This window comes from Lissotriton vulgaris, chromosome 10 (genome assembly GCF_964263255.1).
Source record: "Lissotriton vulgaris chromosome 10, aLisVul1.2, whole genome shotgun sequence".
NCBI classification, from domain to species: Eukaryota; Metazoa; Chordata; class Amphibia; order Caudata; family Salamandridae; genus Lissotriton; species Lissotriton vulgaris.
Genome location: NC_141698.1, coordinates 802,871,627 through 802,895,347, shown reverse-complemented (window position 1 = coordinate 802,895,347; position 23,721 = coordinate 802,871,627). Strand labels below are relative to the sequence as shown.

The following is a 23,721-nucleotide window of genomic DNA, read 5'->3' as shown; positions in this document are numbered from 1 at the left end:
CGAATTCGCAGACTTTTTTGCGATTTCGCGCAAATTCGTGGACCGCGGATCCGCAAAATTCACCCATACTTAGTTGAGATTGGTAATAAGAAAGTTTGTTTGTTAGTTGACTCGGGCACGAGGATAACTATGTTAACAAAGAAAGATTCAAAGAAGTTTGGGGAACTCGTCCTTTGCAACCTCCAGATAGATCTCCAGTTTCATACGAAGTTAGGACCATTGAGCTAGCGGGGTATTTTGAGGACTCACTGGAATTTAGAGACAAAAGTTTTTGGTAAAGTCTATATAGCTATCAAAGGTTTAAACATCCTTAGATGGTTCCATCAGGGACTTTTCAAGATGGTACTTAGGCCAGGCACAAGGGACCAGGTTTCTATTCTTCGGTCGTATGATTTTATTGATTTGTTGACTGACCGTTTTCCCTCCGTATTTGGTCATGGTGTGGGACAGGTTAAGGGATTCACCCATGTTATTAAGGTCAAAGATAACGCCATACCTGTTAAGCATAGGCTTAGAAACGTTCCGTTTAGCGTTAGGGAACAATTAGAACAGGAGCTCATGGGTCTTTGTAAGAAAGGAATCATCAAACCAATAGAATCGTCTCTTTGGTTATCTCCCTTAGTCGTTGCCAAGAAAAAGAATGGTGAGCTTAGTGTCTGTGTAGACTAGCGCAGTCTAAATTAAAATATTTGGATTGATTCTCATCCTCTTCCAAAGATTCCAGACATTCTATCATTAATCAATGGTTCAAAGTGGTTTAGTAAATTGGACTTGGCGTCAGCTTATCACCAGGTGGTCTTGATCCATCATTGGGTACTTCCAGTACTGACGCATGCCGTTTGGATTGGCCTCTGCGGCAGCAGTCTTTCAGAGAATCATGTCTAATTTGCTAAATAAATTAAAGGGACTGTTGTCTTTTAAGAAGATGTTCTGATTCACGGTGAAACCTGTGACTCACACAACGATACCATGTTTTGTGTCTTAGAAGCTTTGCGTGATGCTGGTGGTGTTTTTAAAAAAAAAATGTGTTTTTAAAACACAAAAAGTGGAATATCTAGGACAGATTCTTTCCGAACATGGAGTTGAACCAAGACCAGGTCTTGTTAAAGTGATAGTAAGCTGCCCTGCTCCCAAGGACAAGACTGGTCTTAAGTCATTTATCGGTATGTGTGAGTTTTACTCACGGTTTATACCTGACTATGCCTCCAAAGTACAGCCCCTGTCTAACATGTTCAAGAAAAGTCTTCCTTTCTTCTGGGATGATCATTGCAAGGACATTTTTAATTGGATTAAGAATGAGCTAATTAGCCCAAAAACACTTAAACCTTTTGATCCCAATGTTACATGCACCATCATGGTGGATGCTAGTGGTGTGGGATTGGGTGCTGTTCTCACCAAAAAGTCAATGGGCATGAGAACACTTTAGGGTGTGCCTCTAGGGTATTACGAGGTTCGGAGTTTAATTTCGCTGTTATTGAGAGGGAGCTGTTAGCGTGCTGATGGGCAATAAGAACATTTAGCCCTTACATCTGGGGAAAACATTTCAATTTTACGCACAGATCATAGTCCGCTAGTGTCTATTGTCTCTGAAGATAGACTTAAAGATCATACCCCGAGAATTGCACGCTTGTCAACCAAATTGTTACAATACGATTTTAAAGTCACTTATATTCCTGGAAACAAGAACGTGAGAGTGGATTATTTCTCTAGGCACCCTGTTGAGTGTGACAATGAAAGTGAGGATGATGATGATGATGAAGATTGTTTTGTTGCAGGTATATAATTGCTCAGCGTCCCTCTCTACATTCGGGGGAACACTCTTATGTAGATGCTAGCCTTCAGTCTCACTGCTATGATGGAGAGTGGTTCATCGCTTTAAAAACCACCACCATATTCTTTGGTGTGAAGCTCCATCCATCCCCAAACCAGTATTACATTTGTTGATGTGTTTTTACTTAGTCACATCCATGTTGAAGTAGCACTGAAGCAAATTGGCTACTATCGGAGAACGCCTACTTGCCTTAGATAAAAGTTCTGACATGATTGAGTGGCACACTGTTAACATGCATGTTTCAGTCATCCCTAGGTAATGCCTTATGGTTTAACCAATACAAGGTAGTCCTAACTCAAAGTGTTTATTTGTTGTTGCTTTAGTCTTGAAGCTTAGCTAGTGTTTTATAGCTATGTCCACTAGTGTTCTGTTCTTGTGGGCTCTTCAGGAAGGCAAAAGATTACAGGCACTTACTTTTTCAATGAGAACAAGAAACCCAGTTCTGATGCAAGTTGTTTTCTTAGTAGTCAGTGACACTATGAACCACAATATCTAGCTGAGATTTGAGTAGTGATCTGTTGTGTCTGTCTCCAACTGCATCACAGGTCTTGTATTGGGATATATGAATCATAATACCTTAAAATAAACATTGTCGAATGCCACAATGATCATCCTTAGCATGTCTTACATTAAATGCGTACATTTACCATCTGGCTCTGCTTCTGGAGTGGCTGCAGATGACTTTCCAAGTGTACACCTTAGAAATCTAATTTAGCTGAATAATATTGAATGCTTCATATACGCTGAGGAGCTTCTGTGGAAGCCCAATATAGACAGTTTTGCAGTAGCATAGTGGTACCATCTAGAAGACCCTAGGCTCCACCTCTTGGTCAGCGGGAAGGAGCAGGGGGACACTCTGAAACTGAGGAGGCTGCAAGCTGATGCATTTGAGCACTACACTGAATTTGGGCACAAATTAAAGATTTGTTCCCTACTCTCCCTGCCTTTGCAGACTTTTGTTAACCAGTCTGTCTTGAAGCACATGAGAAAGGGACACATGGCAGAGGCCCTGTGAAGCTCTCTTTCAATGTCCAGTCGTGGATCCTATAATTTGCATACACCTGCAGGTCGACCGTTGATGCATACATTGATATAAGGACCTTTTTATTGCACCTTTATATTTCGGCAAGCCCTTCTTCGAATACCGGTCTGCATTTACTCCTTACATGCTTATTGCTGGCCATAAAATGGCCAGCAATAAGCATGTAATATTGAAATAATGAAATATGTGTTTCTCGCTTTTTTGGGATATACTGAGAGCTAATATTGCAAAATATAAATGTTATATGTTAATATATAACTACGAAGAAGTGTTAGCTAGTAAAAAAAAACATTTCAACAGGCCTGGTAGTCACAAATGGCAGAAAAGAACACTAACAGGGTTATTTAGAGTGAAGAGGATGATAATGTTCTCCCCATTCACGTGTCCTTTTCCCTATTTAGAGGCAGGAAAGCCAATTTGTTTCTGATAGTGGTAAATCATCAGACCATACTACCAGAAAATTCATACTAGTGCTACAGACTGAACAGTATCAGAAGGTTTGTCCTAGTTAAGAAGTGGCTTTCAGGGCTGGTTTTCCTACCTGAGGCATTCTAGTGCTGGGCAGGAAAATATATAGCCCACCCCTTGGACTAGTCTCCTAGCATGCCGGGAACATTTATTTTTTAATACACAGAAGCTAACCCCACTTTTGTATTTCTTTTATTAAACAAAAAAATTGGGGACCAGGACTCCATGTCACGGCAGCCCAGCTGGCATTAAGCTTTTGCCAAAAGTGCTCCTGCCACACTGCAGAAACACTTTTGGTGACTCAAAACTCATGACTGCTCAGAATGGGCAGCACAGAAGAGGGATCTCAAGTGCATAGCCCTGAAGGAGCACTGATCTACACGGTGGAAGAAGCGGTAATGACTGCCGGGCACAACTTCAGCATTTAACACACTTGGAGTTCTTACCTAAGAAAGCCCTGTCTTGCCTATGAAACACCAAGCAGCATAGTGAGCACGAGACCCAAATCTGGGTATAACCTTCCCACCTAGGACAAAAGCAAAGAGAAGACCCAGAAACCGGTCATAGGATGCTCGTTAGTGGTCCAGTCAGCCCTAGCAGCTGCATGTAAGAGCAGTGGTGCCTGGTGAGGGAGGATTTCAAGAGAGGACCACGAGGAAAAATTAATTATTTATTTAATTTTCCCTTGTGGTTGTCTCTTGGAATCCCCCCCCACCTGGCCCCACCGGCCTACCGCTCTTACCTGCAGCAGCTGCGGCTGGGTCCAGTGAGGACTTTGATACAGCCATCCCTTTGAAGGGTTTTAAAAAAAGGAACAAAGCGCTGTTGGGTTTTCAAAAGTTTTTTGTTCATTCTGCACAGAACATTAGGGCTCACTTAACGTCTAATGAATGCAGAGCCCGTTCTGCTGGAGTTCTATAGTTAAGTTAAATGCAAAGGATAACCCTATCCCTGTGAACCTGAAAGAAAAGTTCTTCTGATGTTAAAATCTGGAGCTCACTGACATGTCTTAGTGAGTTGATTGCAACAAGAAACGTAACCTTCCCGGAGACGAATTGTAGGGGGCACGGAATAGAGGGGCTTGGAGACAGGATCGATATGTCTTGTGAAAATGAGAATGAAATTCCACACAGGGGGCGGGTGGACCCATGGAGGCAGAACCCTTTGAGATCCTCCATAAAAGCTTTAATCACAGGAATCCTGAAGAGGAATATGTGTTGTTCACCTGGGAGATAGGCAGCCACTGTAGCTAAGTAGAGCCAGACAGAGATGAATGCTAGTGCACAGGTCTGTAGGTGTAGGAGATAGCAGACAATGTCCTGGACGCTAGCTGCTAAGGGATCAATGTGTGTCAATAAACAGTAGTAGTCATACTGTTTCCATTTTGCAGCATAGCAGGCACCAGTAGTAGGCCTACGTGCTTCCTTAAGGATGTTCATGCATTCCGGATGAAGACTGGGATAACCAAACTCTAAGAACTCAAGAGCCAGATCTCAGGAAAAGGGGCGTCCTGAGTATGGAGTGCCTGATTTTCTCCATGGTTCAGCGGGAGAAGGTTCACACTGCTGAGGGGCGCCCATGTGGAAACACTCAAAGCTTGAGGAAAGTGGTGAACCATGGCTGTCTGGCCCAGGTGGAAGCCAAGAGGATGAGGATGAGAGACGTCTGCCAAAACCTCTGTACTACAAACAGAATGAAAGGGAGAGAGGGAAAAGCGTAATCAAAATCCCTGACCAATGAATCCATAGTGTAATGCCCATGGACTGTGAGTTTGGGACCCTGGAAATGAAGTTTGTTCATTTAGTGTTTTCTGCTGTGGTGAAGAGGTCGACGTTGGTAAACCCACAACACTGGTAGTATGTGAGGTGGACTTATGGTTGAAGTTCCCACTCATGCACTTGTTGCTACATACTACTGAGGAGGTCTGTAAAATAGTATCCACCCCTGGCAGATACTCCGCCAGCAAATGGATCGTGTGCCAGAGAGCCCACAGTCAAATGGTCTGGGCTAACTGCGAGATTTGGAGAGAACAAGTGATGGCTTGTTTCTGAAGGTAGGACATGGCCGTCATGTTGCCCGCCCTGATGAGGACTACATTGTCCACAAAGTGGGGAAGGAAGGCCCTCAGTGCTAGGTGGACAGCTAACAGCTCCAGGTAACTGATGTGGTGAACCTGGCAAATGAATTCCCACTGAACTTGGACAGTCAGGTGCTGTAAATGCACCCCATCCAATGAGAGGCCTCCGTTATAATGCCAATCTTTAGAACAGGTTCAAGAAATGGCTGCCCATGCAACCAGTTGTTGATGTTCCACCTCTGCAGAGAGCGATATATGCTGTGGCTGATCATCACTAGATCTTCCCAATGACCTCCTGTTTGAGATCATTGATGTGTTGGGCATTCTTGCAGCGGGCACATGTGGAACCTGGCCATAATGCCAAGGAGGAGCATGCATGCCTGGACTGTGACCTGTTGATCTGGCTCAGAAAGAGGGAGAAACCCATGTAAGGACTACACTCCGGCAGGGCTGGGGTAGGACTGCCCCTAGGTAGAACTGGAACTGCATCAGTTGGAGGTGAGACTCAGTGGTGTTGATAGTAAACCCCAGATCATATAAGAGGTTTATCGTGGCCTAAGTGTTTGTGTGACACTGTGGTTGAGTTGCACTCTTTATCAGCCAATCATCCAGGTAAGGGATTACATCGATGCCCTGGCATCGAAGGTGCGTGGCTACTACTGCTAGACATGTTCTAAACACTCAGGGCACGACGGGGACACAGAAAGGAAGCAGCTCAACTTGGCTGTTCGATCAATGATTGTTCCTTCCTCATGTTAACCATCTCAAATAACTGGTTTTACTAGCGCCAAGACGCCTGAGGGTATATGATGCGCTTTATAAATATCAAAAATAAATAAATAAATAAATAGTGTTTGCCACTTACCACACACCGGAGGTAGCGACGGTGTACTGGATGAATAGGAACTTGGAAGTAGGCATATTTGAGATCGAGGGGAGTCAAGAAGTCACCTCACAGCAACAATGGAATAACATCTTTTAGAGTGACCATGCGGAAGTGTTCTGACCAGATACATTTGTTGAGGGGCCTGAGGTCCAGGATAGGCATGAGGGACCCATCTTTCTTGCGAATGAGGAAGTAGAGGGAGTACACCTTTGTGCCTTGAAGGTGTGATGGCACTGACTTTATGGTGTCTTTGGGAAGGAGCATGTCTACCTCTTCCTGACAAAAGGCGTTGATGTTGCAGGGAGTGGGCATGATTGGAGGCTGGAATATTGGAAGGGGTGAAAGTGAATTCCAAACAATTATCATGTAGGATGAAATCTTGGAGTCGAAACCTGACAGGTGTTGTGTGATTGGGAGACGGAGGGGCAAGTCACTGCTTTGCGGGGGCAGTTCCCTTGGGGAAACTGCCTTCACCTCTACCATTGGAGCTGTTGCTCCAGTAGATGCCTCAGAAGTAATCCCTAGTGGAAGGTTGTTGGGACTGATGGCGCTAGAAGGAGGTGGAAGCCTCCGAGGATGATGCTTTGGACCCACCTCTGTAGGTTGACCATCAAAAGGATCCAATACGAGTGAGGGTTTGGGGGGCACCCATGTCCTTGGCAGTTTCGGTATCTTTTATTACTTTTTTTCCAGCACCTCATCACTCTGGGGGCCTATGAGGTAAGGTCCATCGCAAGGCAGATGCTGCTGGACATGTGACTTGTAGCCGGAGACACTGAGCCAAGCGTGCCAGCAGATCAGCACGTTGGTATTGATGCTGTGAGCTGAGAGACAACAACATTAAACACACACCTAATAGCAGTATTAGAGATGAGCTTGCCCTCTGAGACTAGCTCATGCCCCCTCTTCAGGTACTCAACTGTCAGATGTTGGAGGAGCTCCTCTATCTTGTCCCAGTGAGCCCGGTAATATTGTGACAGCAAGCCCATGGAATTGGCAATAAGCCAGTGGTTGGCTGATTGGGCAGAAATGCATTTGCCTGCTGCATCAATATGCTTGCTTTCCTTATCCGATGGGGGTGCTTTGCTGGTGCCTTGTGCAGTGGCTCTTTGGCAGGCAGTGTGCACTACCAAGGATTCTGAAAGGAGTTGGTCCTTATTGTAGGCTGAGTCAGAGGGGGACAGCTTATATATGTTTACACCCTAGGGTGACTGCCTAAGCTTTAACAGGGTCTTCAAAAATATCTGATGTTGGGTTAAGAATTCCCTTCAACATTGGTAAGTACTGCATGGATCGTTGAGAGGAAGAGCGAGTTTTCAATCGGAAATCTTCTTCAATGGGTTACCTGTGTATTTCCACTTTATGAAACAACTAGCAGCCCGTCCCGACGTTGTCCGGGAGCAAAAGGCTGCTTCAGGGCCCCCGCCTGCCCCGCAGAAGAGTTGTCTGTGCAAGTCCTGGCCCTGTTCAACTGATTTGGCCCACTTGTGTTCTTTTTTTAATTCGTATGTATTGTTTTCAGCGTTTTATGTTGTCCGCAAGATGTGAGGAAAGTGTTGTGTCACCTGTTTAATGTTTTTTTTTCTTTCGAAGGCTCTTTCCGTGTGTTTGTTTTTGTATCCCTTCAAAGAAGTTTCCCTTTCGTTTTGTCAATTGTGTGGTGAAGTCCTGGCAGTGCTCGAGTGATTATGGACAGTTGTGTTATTTTCGTTATTCGTATGTCTTATTGTAAGCATTTTATCTTGTCCGCAAGATGTGAGGAAAGTCTTGTGAATGCGCAGTCGATTGCGTTTCTCCGTTAAGAAATGTCGGCTTTTTTTGTTCGTGTTTACCCACCTGTGACGTCGTTGGTCAATGGCCAATGGTTAAAGACTTTTTTTTTTGGTAAGCCGAAGTTGTGTGTGTGTTTTCTTTAGTGCGTTGAGATTGGTGTAGTATGCGATTAATCCTGCCCCCTGTGTGGCGTCATTTGACACTCCTCGTTGATGGAAAGCCCGCCCGGTTTTTAATGCAAAGGCGTCAATGTTGTCAGGGTAACTGCAACGAATGTGTGTATATTTCTTATAGCGCGCACCTCTGTTGTTTTTGTATATTGGTGTTACCGCGCTGTATGTGTGAATTTAAATTCATTGAAAACGCATTTCCGCTGTATGTGTTGGGATTTGCAAATGTTTGTTAGAAATTCATTGAAAGCGCATTTCCGCTCTATGTCTGCATATTGTTCTTTCTAAATTCAGTGAAAGTGCATTTCCGCTCTATGTGTGCATATGTAAGTGTGTTGTGAAGTCGCTTGGCCTATGTTTGTTATTTGCACTTGGCACGGCCCTGTAAACGCCCACATTTGTTGTTTGAGATGCCCACGACCACGCCCCCAAGGGACTACTTTATCACTTTTGGCGCTTTTGCTTTTTTAATGTATATGGTGTACATATCTATAGCCTATGTCCTTCTGCCACATCTCCCCTTTCAAATGGTGTATTGGGTGTAGTGATTGGTGCATTACTTTTGTAGTTTACCTGGCTCAAAGGTTTGTGTTCTCTCTTTATAATAGTAGTATAGATGTCGCCTACCAATGACCTCATGGAAAGCCTTAGTGTCATCTGGTGAGGAGGGATGAGCGGGATAAAGATAGGTGTCCATGTCCCCTGCAGGGTCGATGTCATATGCTTCCCAGGGGTCATCCTTTGGGGGCATGTCATATGGGTCCCCTGATCCCAATGTCATAGTGTTGTGACCCCTGTGGCATGTAAGGAAGGGGACCAGCATGGAGAGAAGGTGGGGAGGGTGAGACCTGAGGCCAGAGGGGAGGGGTTAGGCAGCAGAGGCACTGGTAGAGCATTGGTAGATAGGTGGCACTGTTTACGCTGCTAGGGCGATGGCGATATCTCGAGACGTTCCTTGAAGATGAGCTGCATCTTCTATGTCTGAGTGATGTATGCCAGTGGCTAGGCCAGTGATTCACTAGTGTGGGGATGGATTGCAATGTGCTGCTGGCGGCCATCGAGTTTGTCCTGCAGCTTCTGGAGGAACAGCTCGATGGAGCCGAAGGTCAACGCTCCTCTAGGGGAGATCAATGCCAAATGCATCAGTTACAAGATTTTCTTTGGAGCCAAACTTGGGCAAGGTGTCTGAAGTGGGTATTTGTTGCATCCATGTCCAAATGGCAGAGGCCGTCTTGAAGCCTGTCTCGGAGCATTGAGAACAGCTGTATGGCACTTGAAGGGGGCCTACTTGGAGTAGGAGCAGTGTTGACTGGGTAGGAGAAAAGGGACCATATTCATGCACTGTTGAGCAGGAGGTAGATCTTCAATCTACAGGCGGCAGTTGGAACTTGGGTTGGGTGAGGAGGCCTCTTCCTCGGCGGCTGACAGCTCCGGTTGATGTTCCTCCTCAAGGTCCTGTGTACCGAAGTGGTCTGAGGTCGAGTTTCCGCTTCGTCACAACATTTTGAGGTGAGGAGCCAGGCGGTCTTGAAGAGTCTTCTTCGAAAGGAATGAACGACAAGAGTTGCACAAGTTCTCATCATGCTCAGGTGAGAGACAGAGTTTACAGAGCAGATGGAGATCGGCCAAGGGGTACTTCGTAAGACACTGAGGTCAATACCCAAATGAAGTTCGTCCATCCCAGGTGTGGCATGGTGGACAAGGAAAAATCGATGGGGAGGGCCTGATGGGTGCAACCTCTCTGGACGACTGAATTCAGCCCGGCCGGGACGAAGCATCATGCATCGCGTCCATGCGAGAAAGGGTAGAGCAATAGCAAACAAAACTGACGGAAAGGAGAGGAAGCCCGAATGGACCACAGCGGCAGAGTCAATCTGGAGATTGGTAACCCACGTCGAACTTGACAGCAGTAAGAAAATAATCTAACAATGGAGTGGATGCCCATGTGCATTACCAGCAAGAGGTGAAGTCACACCGCCTCGTGACTCCAGAAGTCTTCTTCAAGGAAAAACAATTTGCACACATCGGCCCCAACTAGAGATGGGAGGAGTATGCACTGCATGAGTATCTACAGCCAAACAGGCATTTATCTGCGAATACTTGCGATTCGCAATTAGAAAATCTCGCAAAGGCACGCCTGAAAGTGTTCTTAACACTTTCTGCGATTCCTAGGGGATCGCAATCGAACTAACTCATGAATATTAATGAGGTTGGTCGCAATTTACAACCTCCAAGGAATTGCAAAAATCACAGGGATGGTGACCTGCTGGGGTCAGCAGACCACCATGTCAGTGATTGCTTTCAAATAAATCAATCTTTTGTTGGTAAAGCAGCCCATGCTTTACACAAACAAAATGAAAGTTTTCCTTACATTTGTTAAGAGTAGGCACCGTCCATGGGACCACTCCTGATCTTAAAAAATGCTTTTACAAAAATTCACGAAGGGGAAGGGGTCCCTTGCGAATGGGTTACCACCTACTTAAAGTAGGAGGTAAAATGTGAATGTTTTGCGACGGCATTTCGGTCAAAAAACATTCCTACAAACCGATGGGATTTGGTATTAGGAAGTGATGTCCCAAACATGCCCCTTTCTAATAGTGAATCGCAAACCCATTTTGCAATTCGGTAACAGGTTACCGAATCGCAAAGAAGGGTTTGCTGCATCTGAAAAGCATTTTTTGCATTCGCAAATGAGCTGATTCTGCGAATTGGCCGGTTTCTAAAGGCAAACATGCTTGATGCATGTGCCCCAATATGTTTATGCTGGTTTGTAATGGGTCCTAATTTTTTTTATCTTATTTCCTTACTTTATTCTGCCCCATTTGCCTTTAATAAAGCCTCTCCGTCTCAATCATTTTCCTTGCATAGAGGTGTTTGTCAAGGTTTTCCCTTATAACCACTTTTATTGGCCCTTGTTCTAGAATCATTTCTATCTCAAACAATAACAGGTTTGGTATATAAAGGTTTACACAGTTATCTGTTTATGCAGATGATCTTCTTCTTTATATGTAAAACCCAGGTATTTCTATGCATGCGTTTGTTAAAAAGTTACAATTTTCAAAAAAAATATTTCATGCTATACATTAAACATTAATGACTTTTCGGATCTTCCAGTAAATAAATGTTTCCCAACGAGGTTTTTGACAACACTGATTATAAATGGAATCCTAATAAAATTAAATACTAAGGATTATATGTATCCACTTGAGCAACACCTACCATTACATTTGATATGGAGGATGTATTAAAATAACTTGATACTCATTAATGGATCGTATACTTTATTTTTTGTCATGGTAAGGTTGACTAGTTTCTATAAAAGATGGTGTTAGTTCCTTTAATCTTATGTACTATATCCATGATACCTATACATATATCCCTGATTACTATTTAAAAAATAGACTTTGTTTTAAGTAATTTTTCATGAAATCAAAACATTTGTGTACGTCGCTTTCAAAGTTCAGATACCCTAAGTCAGATGGTGGAGTACCTTTACCAGACTTTCAACTCTACCATAAGGCTTTTAATTTAAAACAATTCTTCTGTAGGCTCCCTAACGAAGACTCCAACTTTTTCCCTATATGGATGGATATGGAAAAAAAAGAAAACATTATTAACTCCTTTTCATGTAAAGATGTTTTATTACTTCCACGCAAACTGGGAGATATTTCCATAACTCTAAAATTATGCAACATCTACTCATCTGATTTTCCAAACAAATCAGAATTTTCGCAAATTACCACTGGCAGTAAAACTAATTACATTAAATAATAGAGCAATTTATCGGAGTGCATGGAGGAACTATGGACTAAAACGGATACAACAAATTATATTAGATGAAGTTGTTGTAACCTTTTTAAAACTTGAGGCATACTTTAATTTGCCTTGTTCATTGCTAGTACATACAAGAAGCTTTCTCAAGTGTTTTTCAATGCTTTTTCACAAAAGTGACACAGAACTAGATATTACTTACAACAAAAGCCTCCTGCATGTCTTCATATCTTGCCCAAAAGCAGCGTCTAAGTTCTATAAAGTTTATTACGCTCTTTGTGTTGAGAGATCTAAAACTAACACAGAGTTACAATGGGAATATGATTTGGAATCTAGTTGGCTGATTCCAACTTGGGATAAGTTATAGGCAAACCTTCACAAACCAAATTGTACAACTAGTATAACTCAGCCATTATTTTTTTTTTTAATCAATAGGTTATTATTTTCCCGTGAGTTACATGTTAAATAAACTCACTTCAACAAGATACTTGCTGGACTAGCCAAAGTGTTCATGTAGATCTCAAGCATGTTATTTACTTGCCCTGCTCAGGTGAATTTTGCAACAAAGTCCGGGGTCAAGTTAACTTAATCTCTCAGGTTATTATACACTAATGAGCTGTATGTTTTGGATCTAGTATTAGCAATTGCTTTTTAGAAAATTTCTAAACATTGGTAGACTCTAGCATTATTTCTTTTGGGGCTTGATGGCATAGTGTTTGCTATGTGCAAAGACAATATTTGATGGACAGAATGCAGAACAATGTCATACATTCACCCCAGTACAGAGATCTGGGCCTAAATTCATTGTTTTTTTGCTCACCATGCCATTCCAGTTTGAACCCAGCCATATGCAAATCAGTCTTGACCCTGTGCCCCATGGGAGCAGTCCAGCCCGAACTACCAAGCCAGGTCCTCCCTGGACTGGAAACAAGCATCCTAGGACTGGTTTCGGGCTTTCAGACCTCCTCAGCCAGGATAGCTTGATTCCAGTGGCATGGAGAGCACAGGACTCACGTCTGAGCATACCTGTCCCACTCGGGGTGACAAATGCAAAAACCACAGTTGATGGACAGAATGCAGAACAATGTCATACATTCTTTGTTTGCTATGACATAGGCTTGGTCGTGTATATGTTTCTCCTTTCTCACATGCCGTTAACAGGGGATCCTTATGGTCTTTTGTCACAACTTTCCTAATATTTCAACGACCCATATATTGCATCAGCAATCTACTGAAGACGTTTTCAAGCCTCCTTAATGTTGTTGTCTATGTAAATCTTCATAAATGTGCTTTTGTAATATGTATAAAGCTTGTTATAATCATATTATCTTTCTTCATTTTGTTCATGCAATGCTTATTGAATATTTACTATACTGAATGTGTTAATATTCTTCATTGTATGGTGTATAATTCCATTGTTTAACTTCAGGCTTATTCACAGGTGACGCATGTGGTTTCTATGCCTTTTTCTTTCTTTTTTTTTCTCTTGCTCTACTCACTTTCTGTTTTTTACTTCCATGAACAGAAAAAAACAGCTTATTACGTATTACACTTTTTGTAACCGAAATTACCAGTCCCATGTTTTGGGGTATTTTATGTTTTGATCTTTACTAAAATATTTTTTCAAACTTAAAAAAAGATATTTAATATTAATGTAAATTAATTGTATATATTTATTTTAAGCATAAAACAAAATCTAAAAAATGATTTTAATTTATTTTAACATTATTTCTTATGGTGTTTTATTTTACTTTTGTACCTCCATTATTTTCTATGGAAGTGTGTTACAGTACCAGTGGTTACTTATATTTATAATTTGTGAATAAGCAAAAAGTAGTAAACTTTCTTGAAAGCGTAAATTACTCAAAAGTATAAGTTAACTTTGTGAATCAGCCTCCATTTATCCATCCAGAATGGGTTTTGTTTGAAGGTGGGAGTGTGGACCACTTCTGTTCTTCTCTAAGAGCATAGGGTGACTACCGGGCAGACATGCTTGTATGAAGAGATTGAATAGTGCTATCTATAAAATGCCTTGTTATTACCTGTTAAATTAACTTTTCTATATGACTAGGTCAACAAGGTAGGGAGATCTTATTTCCTAATTCACTGAAACATGTTGCGATATATTGTTATGGTGGTATGGAATATAGAATATGTATAGACATGGATGGATGGGATGTAGAGGGATAATAGTAGGAAATGGGGAGAAAAGGGATATAATGGATTATATGGAAGCATATGTATGATGTCCTGAAAATGTCACAAAGACATATTACTGTATACTTGATAGTTGCTCTGTAAAATTAAGGCTTGTTAAAACTCAAAAAATATATATTGCTTTGCAGAGAATGATATGTACATTCAGTTCCAAATAAATCGCTGATAATTTTTTGTATTTCCATTTTTTGAGAGGAAGCATTAAAAAACGTTAATCCAGACATTTTACATTGTAGTAAAATAAACACTATTACTTTTCAATCCATGGATGTTATATTGCTACTGCTTTAATTTCACACCTTAAATCTGATTATGTACTACTATTTCTATCAAATTTTTTGCAAATAATATTACAAATTGAAAAGCAATACACAAACTTACATCTGGAAGCTCCATGATAAAGTTGAACGCATTTGCTTCTTTGGCAGCTTGAGTAATTTCTTCATCAGTTACATCATCACGACCATATCTTATATTGTTTTTAATTGTTGTCCCAAACAACACTGGTTCCTGGCTTACAACACCAATGAGTTTTCTGTAATGTCTCACATTAAGGGATCTTATATCATGGCCATCCACTGTTATCTGCAGAGAAAATCAAAACACACAAGAACAATGAAGACCTTAGTCATCTTTGTATTTTGATCACTGGTAACTTTAAGAAAGAGATGAAAAAAGAAATTTTGAATGGAAACGTTTTCATGAGCCAATACTTGACTTGTGCATACCACCATTAAAGGAGCAAGGCAAGCTTTCCTGGCCTGCAATCCGAAAGAAGAGTGCCTTAGATTCTACTGAAGAGCAAATACTCCCCTGGCAGGATCCATTTAACTCCTCCAACCCTCTCTTCATTGTGTGACAGCCCCCTCTGGAGAGGCTGCTAGATAGCACAGAAATTAGCAGATCCGAAGCATAGGTGATTCCAGACGGAAATATGTGTCATAGCAATGCACTTTACAGGCAAAAGATGTTTCATATCACATAACTGCCTTAAGTGTAAAGGATAACTGGACTTAATGACATTATAGTTCATTTCAGCCCTAAATCTTTGAATGCTGTGAATCTGGTTCTGATTGCATTTTTCATATGTTCTATACATAAAAAGCCACTTTACTATGTACTTATCAGTGGATATTTTCCTTCATTCATTCGAGAACTTCACACTATGATTAAAGATCAGTTGAGGCAAATCTCTCTGTCACTTGTACTTACTTTATATGTACTTCTGTCAGCTGTGATTGAACATGCATTCAGGTATTTGTCTTGCAATTATGGCAATTTAGAAAATTAGAAATCACTATCACCCATATAGCACTGAGCAGGTGCTGCTTGCTTCTTGAATGGAGGAGTAAGTCAGGAGGACTGCAAGTGTAAGTCAAACCTACTCAAAACGAAATCTTTGTGAATCGGCCCCATGACATGCATGCTTTCACAAAAGATATCAGTTCTAGGATGTGAGAACCAGATACAATTATTAACTCTGTTTCATTTCTGACATCAAAACAAAAGTATAAAAAAGACGGACACACATAGCCATCTGATTTACAATGGCAGTATTAGTGGAAGTAGTAATGGTGGAAGTAGCAATTGTAGTACATATATTGGTACTTAGTAGTTATAGGCTTATTGTAACTTTACAGTTCTGTGATTACAAGCCCACGTTTTGAAGACAATACTATTTCCAATGTGCCTTGTACATAACATAAGAAGATATTAGCATAGGGGCCAGGCACACATTTAGTAAAGTACAGGACAGGAAACTGCTACGAAGGGCATTTGATAGAGCAAACATTTGTTGGATAAATCCTGTCTATGGACCATGAATATCTTAAAAGCTGTGAAAAAGGGCTTGATTAGCTCTCTGGTATTTAACAGTTGATGTAAAATCATTAGTTTTATGTCAAAGGCTACGATCAGGAATTACGCATAGGGCACACATTGGTTTATATTTGGATATGGTCTACTGAAAACAAGTGAGTACTCCATTACCTGTACAGCGAAAGGATGGATTGGAACTGGCCAGAATAAAAATACACAAACGTGATTTTAAGTGACAAAACCAGTAGACTGCATTTAGGATATTTGAAAGTCAGGAAATCACAGTGCAATGAGACCGGGTCTTGTTGGACAAATCACTGTCAGATTACATAAGGGGTACAATCAGGAATGCCAGTGTAAGGGGGCACCCCTCAAATATAGAGAATTTTGGAATGAATATAACTTTTATTAAGGTGAGATTTAGGCATGCTCAAGGCATGAGCCATGCCAACAGAACCTTGTGATGTCAATATGTATTTTCGTCCTAAACCAACCCCACTCCTTCCCTATTCATTGCAAAACATATGCGGAGTACCAGACCTCAATTAAACTTTCCTCCAGAAATGGTGGGCAGGTGGGTTTATAAAAGCTTCTAGCGATCTTTAAGACGGTGCCACTGCCTACGAGGTAACCATTTCAGTTTTTGATGCTAATCTGATCAGGAGGCTGATGTGCTACCCCATTTTATCACCAAGAGACCACCAATATAGAAACTGGAAGGAAGAAGCAGAAGTGAGCAGCAACACTGTCACAACTATGGCAGCATATTTCTAGACAGCATAAGTTCTTTGAAAAGGGTGACCTTTTACTCCGTGTTGACTCGCAGTTTACTTTGTTACTTTAATATGATTACAATGTATATATCACATCTCAGAGACCCGGAGGCTAATATTCTTAAATAATGTTTCTTTATTTACTGAGAATACCATCTATGAATCTAGTCACATGAGAGAGAGAAGAAAAAACGGAAAAGTCAAATAAAGCTGGAAGACACAGCAATATCTAAAAAATGGGCATTCCATACTATATTCTAAGGAGAAGACTACTGATCCATATAGTACCTCTGCTTAAACTGTATTACATTTGAATACTACTCCTAAAGTCATGAGACCTCTGAACTTATCAGGATGTTGACATTATACCATGAAGGTTCTACGACCTGACAGTGTCACTACCCCTGCTTAAAAATATTAAATTGAAAGGTTCACTTTGAGTTTGGCCAAGTGGGACCCCATTTGGAGGAGGTGGAACTGCTGGGTTTGAAATAGCTGAACAGTTTAGCATCTGCTGGCTCTATCATTAGAAACGCTTGATCCAGTGGCAGGTAGGTATGTGGTGTAGGTGGTGCCAGGTCACAGCGACAATGCCCAAGCCAATTTAAGGTGGTTCACCAGGCACGGATTTCTGCTGCTTCTGGAAAGGGCTGCCCTGCAAGACCTGGAAGAACTGGGTAGAAGACACTGTTTAGTGTAACAAAAAATAAGTGCCAAGGGCTCTCGTCAGGAGGCCACTGCAGCTTGCACCACACATTGCCCCTAATGCTGCCAATGATAGTAACAAGTAAAGCAAGGGGGGGTTTTACCCACGACAAGTCACTGGGACCTGGGTTACACTGTTATTGAGAGGGAAGGGGTCCCAGCGAAGAAACATACATTTTGACAAAATTAAATAAAGATAATAAAACACCTAATGAGTCTACAATGTTTTAATCACAATGTAGATGAAACAAGGATATAGTATCCAACATTATTCATTTTATAGAGGTTGAACAGTGCCCCTGGGAGTACGGGAAGAGTGATAAGGTGAGGATAGTGCAGGTAGGGGATAGTGACAATAAAAACAGGCAGAAGTCTTGAATAATTGTGAATCAATTGTAGTATAAGGACAATATTAAATCCAAATAATCCGCTTAAACAAACACATGCCCCATGTAATACACAATTGTCATAGTCTCAAATGTGGGGCTGGGGTATTGTGGACGGTTGTCGACGTTTCGACCCGCTGGATAGCAGGAATTCGTTGAAACCTTGCGGCGGGGTCTTCATCAGGACTGGTAGGGGGCTAGCAACCTCAATTAATTGGTGCTCATCTGTAGATTAGAATTTGGGAAAAACTCGCTGTCAAGGGATTGGAATCGTCTAGGTACGTTATGGCTGGAGTAGTGAGCTGGCCCGGGAACGCTGGGCAGTAGGTGATCAGACGAGTTGTCCGGGAAAGGGGGTTGAATGACGGTCGTTCCCAAATTGGAGGCGAGGCGCTGTGTACTCAATCCAAAGTCGCCCGCGATTTAGTAGACGGACCGGCGTAGAAGTCAAACCGGCGTGATCCCAGCCGAAACGTCGACAACCGTCCACAATACCCCAGCCCCACATTTGAGACTATGACAATTGTGTATTACATGGGGCATGTGTTTGTTTAAGCGGATTATTTGGATTTATTATTGTCCTTATGCTACAATTGATTCACAATTATTCAAGACTTCTGCCTGTTTTTATTGTCACTATCCCCTACCTGCACTATCCTCACCATTTCACCCCTCCCGTACTCCCAGGGGCACTGTTCAACCTCTATAAAATGAATAATGTAGGATACTATATCCTTGTTTCATCTACATTGTGATTAAAACATTGTAGACTCATTAGGTGTTTTATTATCTTTATTTAATTTTGTCAAAATGTATGTTTCTTCGCTGGGACCCCTTCCCTCTCAATAACAATGATAGTAACAACACAACTACTAACCCTCACACTCCTACAAGTGAGACAATTCAATTTATTTCAGGCCCCCAAAGCTATAAGAATGGCTTGGGTGGAAGGTACTTTTTAATGTATATTGAAATAATAATTAAATCTTGTTGTGGTCATCTCTAAATTAGCCAGGCAGCGCCACCTTGGGTCAGACTGTCACAAGCACCGGTGCTGAAATTAAGTGCCAGTGCCAAGCACTGAAAATCACTGGCTCAAATAAGCACTGGTAGGAGACAAGAAGAGTATCCCAGTGGTGCAGGCAGAAATCTCCCCATGTGTCAGGCACCTCTCTATTTCAGTTGCTCAGGTTGTGAAAAACATGATGTTATTCATAAGCAAAATAGTTCTGATTACATCTGGCCAAATACTCACTTTTAGAAAAGTGATAATAAATGTTCTCACCGTGCCTTCTTGTGGATCGTATAGTCTCTGCAGCAGCTGAACTGTTGTACTTTTTCCACATCCACTACTTCCAACCAATGCCACTGTTTGTCCACTTTGAATCTTCAAATCAAATCCTTTCAAAACCTTGAGAGAGGAAATTTTAGATGAGAAATGCCTCATTAGAAGTAATAAACAAGACCATTTGAAAAAAGGTTGCAATTATTTTGCACATTTGTTAGGTCTTTGGCAAATGTAGTCTTACATGAGTCAGTAAATGCAATGAATGAGAAAGCAATGCTTTGTGTACATTTTATCCCAAAAATATTTCTTGTTGCAGTGGTTTCATCTGTAAACTAATGGTAAGAATGATACAATACCATAATTATCAACGCAAACAACTAACTTCTCACATACTGTTGTGTACAATACATTGTTATCTCCAGTGCTTTACACGTAGATGCTGCTCAAGGTTGAAAGGCAATAAACACTAGTTTTCTTGTTTCTAAATGAAATTACAAATTATAAAGAAAACTTACTAAATCTATGGCCCTGAGTAGGTGTAAAGCACGTTCATGGCTTGACCTTGAGAGCCATCTTTCTTATTCCGACACACGTAAGCTCAAAGTGGTAAGGACAGCTTTAGACCACGATCCGACAGCTTTGCACACAAGGAACATATTATCTATTTTAGGGGTGAATATCTCCGTACAAGTGTGTGCTATACTTTTCCTAATATTGGGATTTCAAAGAAGGAGGATATAAGATTATAATTAAACACTTTATCACACTGAAATGTTTTATTAAGCTGTCCCGCAACATTTAAGAACAGACAACAGATCTAGATTTTTGAATAGGGAATTTTTGTTCTTATTCATAAACCATGAAGGTTTATACCTTGTGTTACTCAGACTGGGTTTAAGATCAAGGGTCTGGAAGCTAAATTCATTGGTGTTTTCTCTGACATTCTTGATTATGTAGCAAATTGTTCAGTGGTGGGTCATAATTTGTTCTATCTTTTATGCGGTTAGTAAAGGCCTTACTTTTATGATAGGAGCCAATTATATGATACATTTAGGTCAAGCTGTTTCTATATTAGCTGCCCCATTTAAAAATATTTTTTTCCAACTGGATGGGCGTTTCATGTGAAAAAATGATACCTTTGGTCTCATTTAACAGTTGGAAATGTCCATTACTAAAGAAGGAAGCTCAATTGAGAAAACAGCTAACATATCCCTGCTGCTGTGCGAGTGCGAGTATCAGGAGAATGTGCATAGGGACTGAATGAGCAAGGCAATTTAGTTCATGATAATGGTCGCAATCAGTCGTAGGTATGGAGATGTCCTTGCTACTCTACATCGTTATTTCCCCGCTCTCCTATTCATACATGTTTTAAAGAAAACGCTACATGAACTCAGTGTGCTCAGCTGTGCTATTAAAATTGCTGGACCTTTTAAATATTAAAGCGTGCACAGTATAAAGAGTTGAAAAGTGAGAAAAGTATTTGAGGGGCATTCACACACATTCTGAATTGGTTATACAGTATAGCATTACATCTCACTTATCATTGTATAAAGCGGCTACATACAATACTAAAGCAAAGCACAGTTCTGTCAACTCTTTAATCATAATAATTTATCCATTTTGGTGTATGTGTCTGCACCTTGCATCTTGCATTTTCATCTCTGGCATACGTCAACCTTTTGAGTGCATAACAAAATGCTGAATGCCCTGCCAACTCTCCTCTAGGTTTATTTGATTCTATGTTTGTGAGGTATACAAGGTGCTCCACTACACTACCACAAAATCTCTTCAGTAGCATGTCATCGCCATTCTAAGTTGATTACATTCCATCCAAAGTTACTCTCTACCACCAATGAATGGCCCGCCAAGCTGAGACACTACACACTGATCTTCAAAGGGACAACATCTTTTTGTAGGTTTCACATAATCTTTCATTCAAAAAAGTTCCTCTTGGTGTGTACTGCATCGGGGGTGCCATACACCAGTAAAGCACCACAAGCTATTTCACAGTTGAGTAATTACACTGATCACCAACCCTTGTATGCACCAAGCCCATACCATCAATTTTCTTTCATTACAGACCCCCATTCTAAAATAAGTTATGTTAGTTCAATACTGTGCATTTTCTAGTCTTGACAGAGCACAAGAGCATTCACTAAAGCAATGCCTTACCTTCTGAATTGACACAGTCCAACAAGCTTACCCTAAGACTAGTTTCATCCAGAGTGTAGCGTACAGTGGGAATCTTTAGCCTCTTGGTAGCATTCCTCATTTTGCTGCAATGGTTTAGAAATATTGGGGCCAATTCATCAAATAAAGTAGGAAATGTACTCTCCTACTTGAAGTAACATTTTTGAAAGTCACAGTGTATTCCATAAGTACGCATAAGAAGATGTGAGAGTTGAAATTTCCAAGGAGAGGTTCCAGAATTATTTTATGAATTCTAGGTTAATCGTATGCACGAGATTTTTGCATACTGGAATGTCCCATATGTACAATTACACCTAATCTGCCCAAGTGCTACTGCATCTGCAATCTTTCCCCAAAAAATTCTCCACAAGAAAAACAATTTGTGCCATGTAGAGACTTCCATGCTTTTGTGAGTATACCTTCAGTTAGGCAGGCACTTCTGCCCTTGAGCTACAAACCACGAAAGGAAAAAATGTGCTCATAATATTAAACCATAATGGTGTAATATGATGTAAGTACAAATATACTTAAGTTTGTAAATTCACTTTTCGAGAATACAAACCATACCTTTACTCCTGCAAATGGAAGTAGCTGCACAACTAAATGCAATGTGGATGTGCAATAAGCTTACAAATAGGGATTACAGAATATTTGTAATGTTCCATCTAGGTACCCCAATATTTGCTCAAGTACTGAATGCACCTTTTACCTACATTCCCCTGACATTACACTGTATAACGGTTCTTAGTACTGACCTTTTACCTAGTTACCGAAATGCCTAAAGAGGACATGAGGTTTTCTCCAAAAAGCTTAAGCCTCATTCATAATGCATGAGGATTTTCGGAATCACAGCAGTACAGCAGGCCTATCATCTCCTGCATAATAACTATGTATGATGGTCATTCCTTCTGTCATTCTAGTCCGACATGACACAGCAAGGTTTATCCCCAGGGGTTACCACTTTGGGTATATATACACCATATCTTGCTGAAGTAGTCTGAGGAGAAAAAGACTTCCATGCCGACACACTGACGCGAGACGTTGAGGTTACCGTACGCGGACACTTCAGTTCGCAGTGGTCTGACATCCCTTGCAGGGTGCCCATCTCGAGACCAAGACGGCGTCCCACAGTCTCTCACTTCAGGTAATGGGGTTGACTTTATCCTAGAGGGATTCTTGGCCTTTACACCTACATACATGCTAGGTACATTTAGGTACAACTAGTTAGGGTAGCATCATACGAGTATGCATTTATTACTGTCATGTATTTTATATACTTGCCTGTATTCATTGTTTTAGCACGATGGTAGAAATCTCCCATTCTTTTACTCTGTGAGTGCTTAAAATACTTTACACCTATTACTGTCTAGTGGTTGTTTCAGTACACCTACTTTACATTACAATGACGTTGGCTCAATAAATGCTTATTGAAAAAAAGTCCCCAACGTTTATTCTGTGCATCTCTCTGAGACAAAGGGCCATATGTATGAAAGTTACATTTTGCGATTCTCAAATAGCGATTTTTAGAGTTGCGCTATTTGAGAATCGCAAAATGCTATGTATGTAGGTTTTGCAAATAATTTTGTGAATCCTAAATATTCCTTAATTGCGCATCGCAAATTGCAATGCGCAATTAAGGAATACCTCCCCATTCATTCCTATGGGCCTATAGGCCCTTAGGAATAAATGCGAAGACATTCTCAATTTGCGATTCTCAATTAGAGAATCGCAAATTGAGAATGCAATTTCAAGGGTGCCAGGTTGTCAAAAGGACACCCTGTCACACCCCTGAAATGTGCATGAGTGCCCATGTGGCACACATACATGCCCTAAGGGCATGTATGTGTGCCATATGGCACTTTGAAAAATGCAAAAAAGTGCATTTTTCAAAGAAATTGCAAATTACCACCAACTTGAAGTTGGTGGTAATTTGTGATTCCTTATGGCCAAATTGCACTTTTTCTGGGCCTCATACATTGCATTTAAGGAATCCCAATTTGCGATTCCTTAATGCAATCGCAAAATAGGGAATTGCAAATTACCGATTTCTTATTTTGCAAGGCTGTTTTGCTTACATAGATACCACTTAGCTATTTTGCGATCGCAAATGCCAAAATTCGGCAAATTTCGGCGTTTGCGATCACAAAATTGCCTTCATACATAGGGCCCTAAGTGAACACGATTGACTTAGCGAAAAGTATTGCACTGTTTCCACGACCCTGAGGGATTAGGGTTGTCATGTTCGATATTTGCCAAGAACTATTCTCTCCTAGGTAACAGCAGTTTCTAGTGGCAATGTGTGGTAGCTGGTATACAGGCTAACATA

General features: G+C 41.2%; 1 protein-coding gene across 2 annotated transcripts in view; it reads right to left on the bottom strand.

Moving 5' to 3' along the window:
* Positions 1–23,721, bottom strand: part of LOC147688813 (ATP-binding cassette sub-family B member 5-like) — a 973,135-nt gene that overhangs the window by 335,002 nt on the left and 614,412 nt on the right. For both annotated transcript variants that reach the window (XM_086941722.1, XM_086941721.1), the window contains 2 exons: positions 19,203–19,328; positions 14,617–14,820 (listed from right to left, as the gene is read on the bottom strand). In XM_086941722.1, the coding sequence (XP_086797848.1) occupies positions 14,617–14,820; positions 19,203–19,328 (330 nt within the window). The remainder of the gene's footprint in view (positions 1–14,616; positions 14,821–19,202; positions 19,329–23,721) is intronic.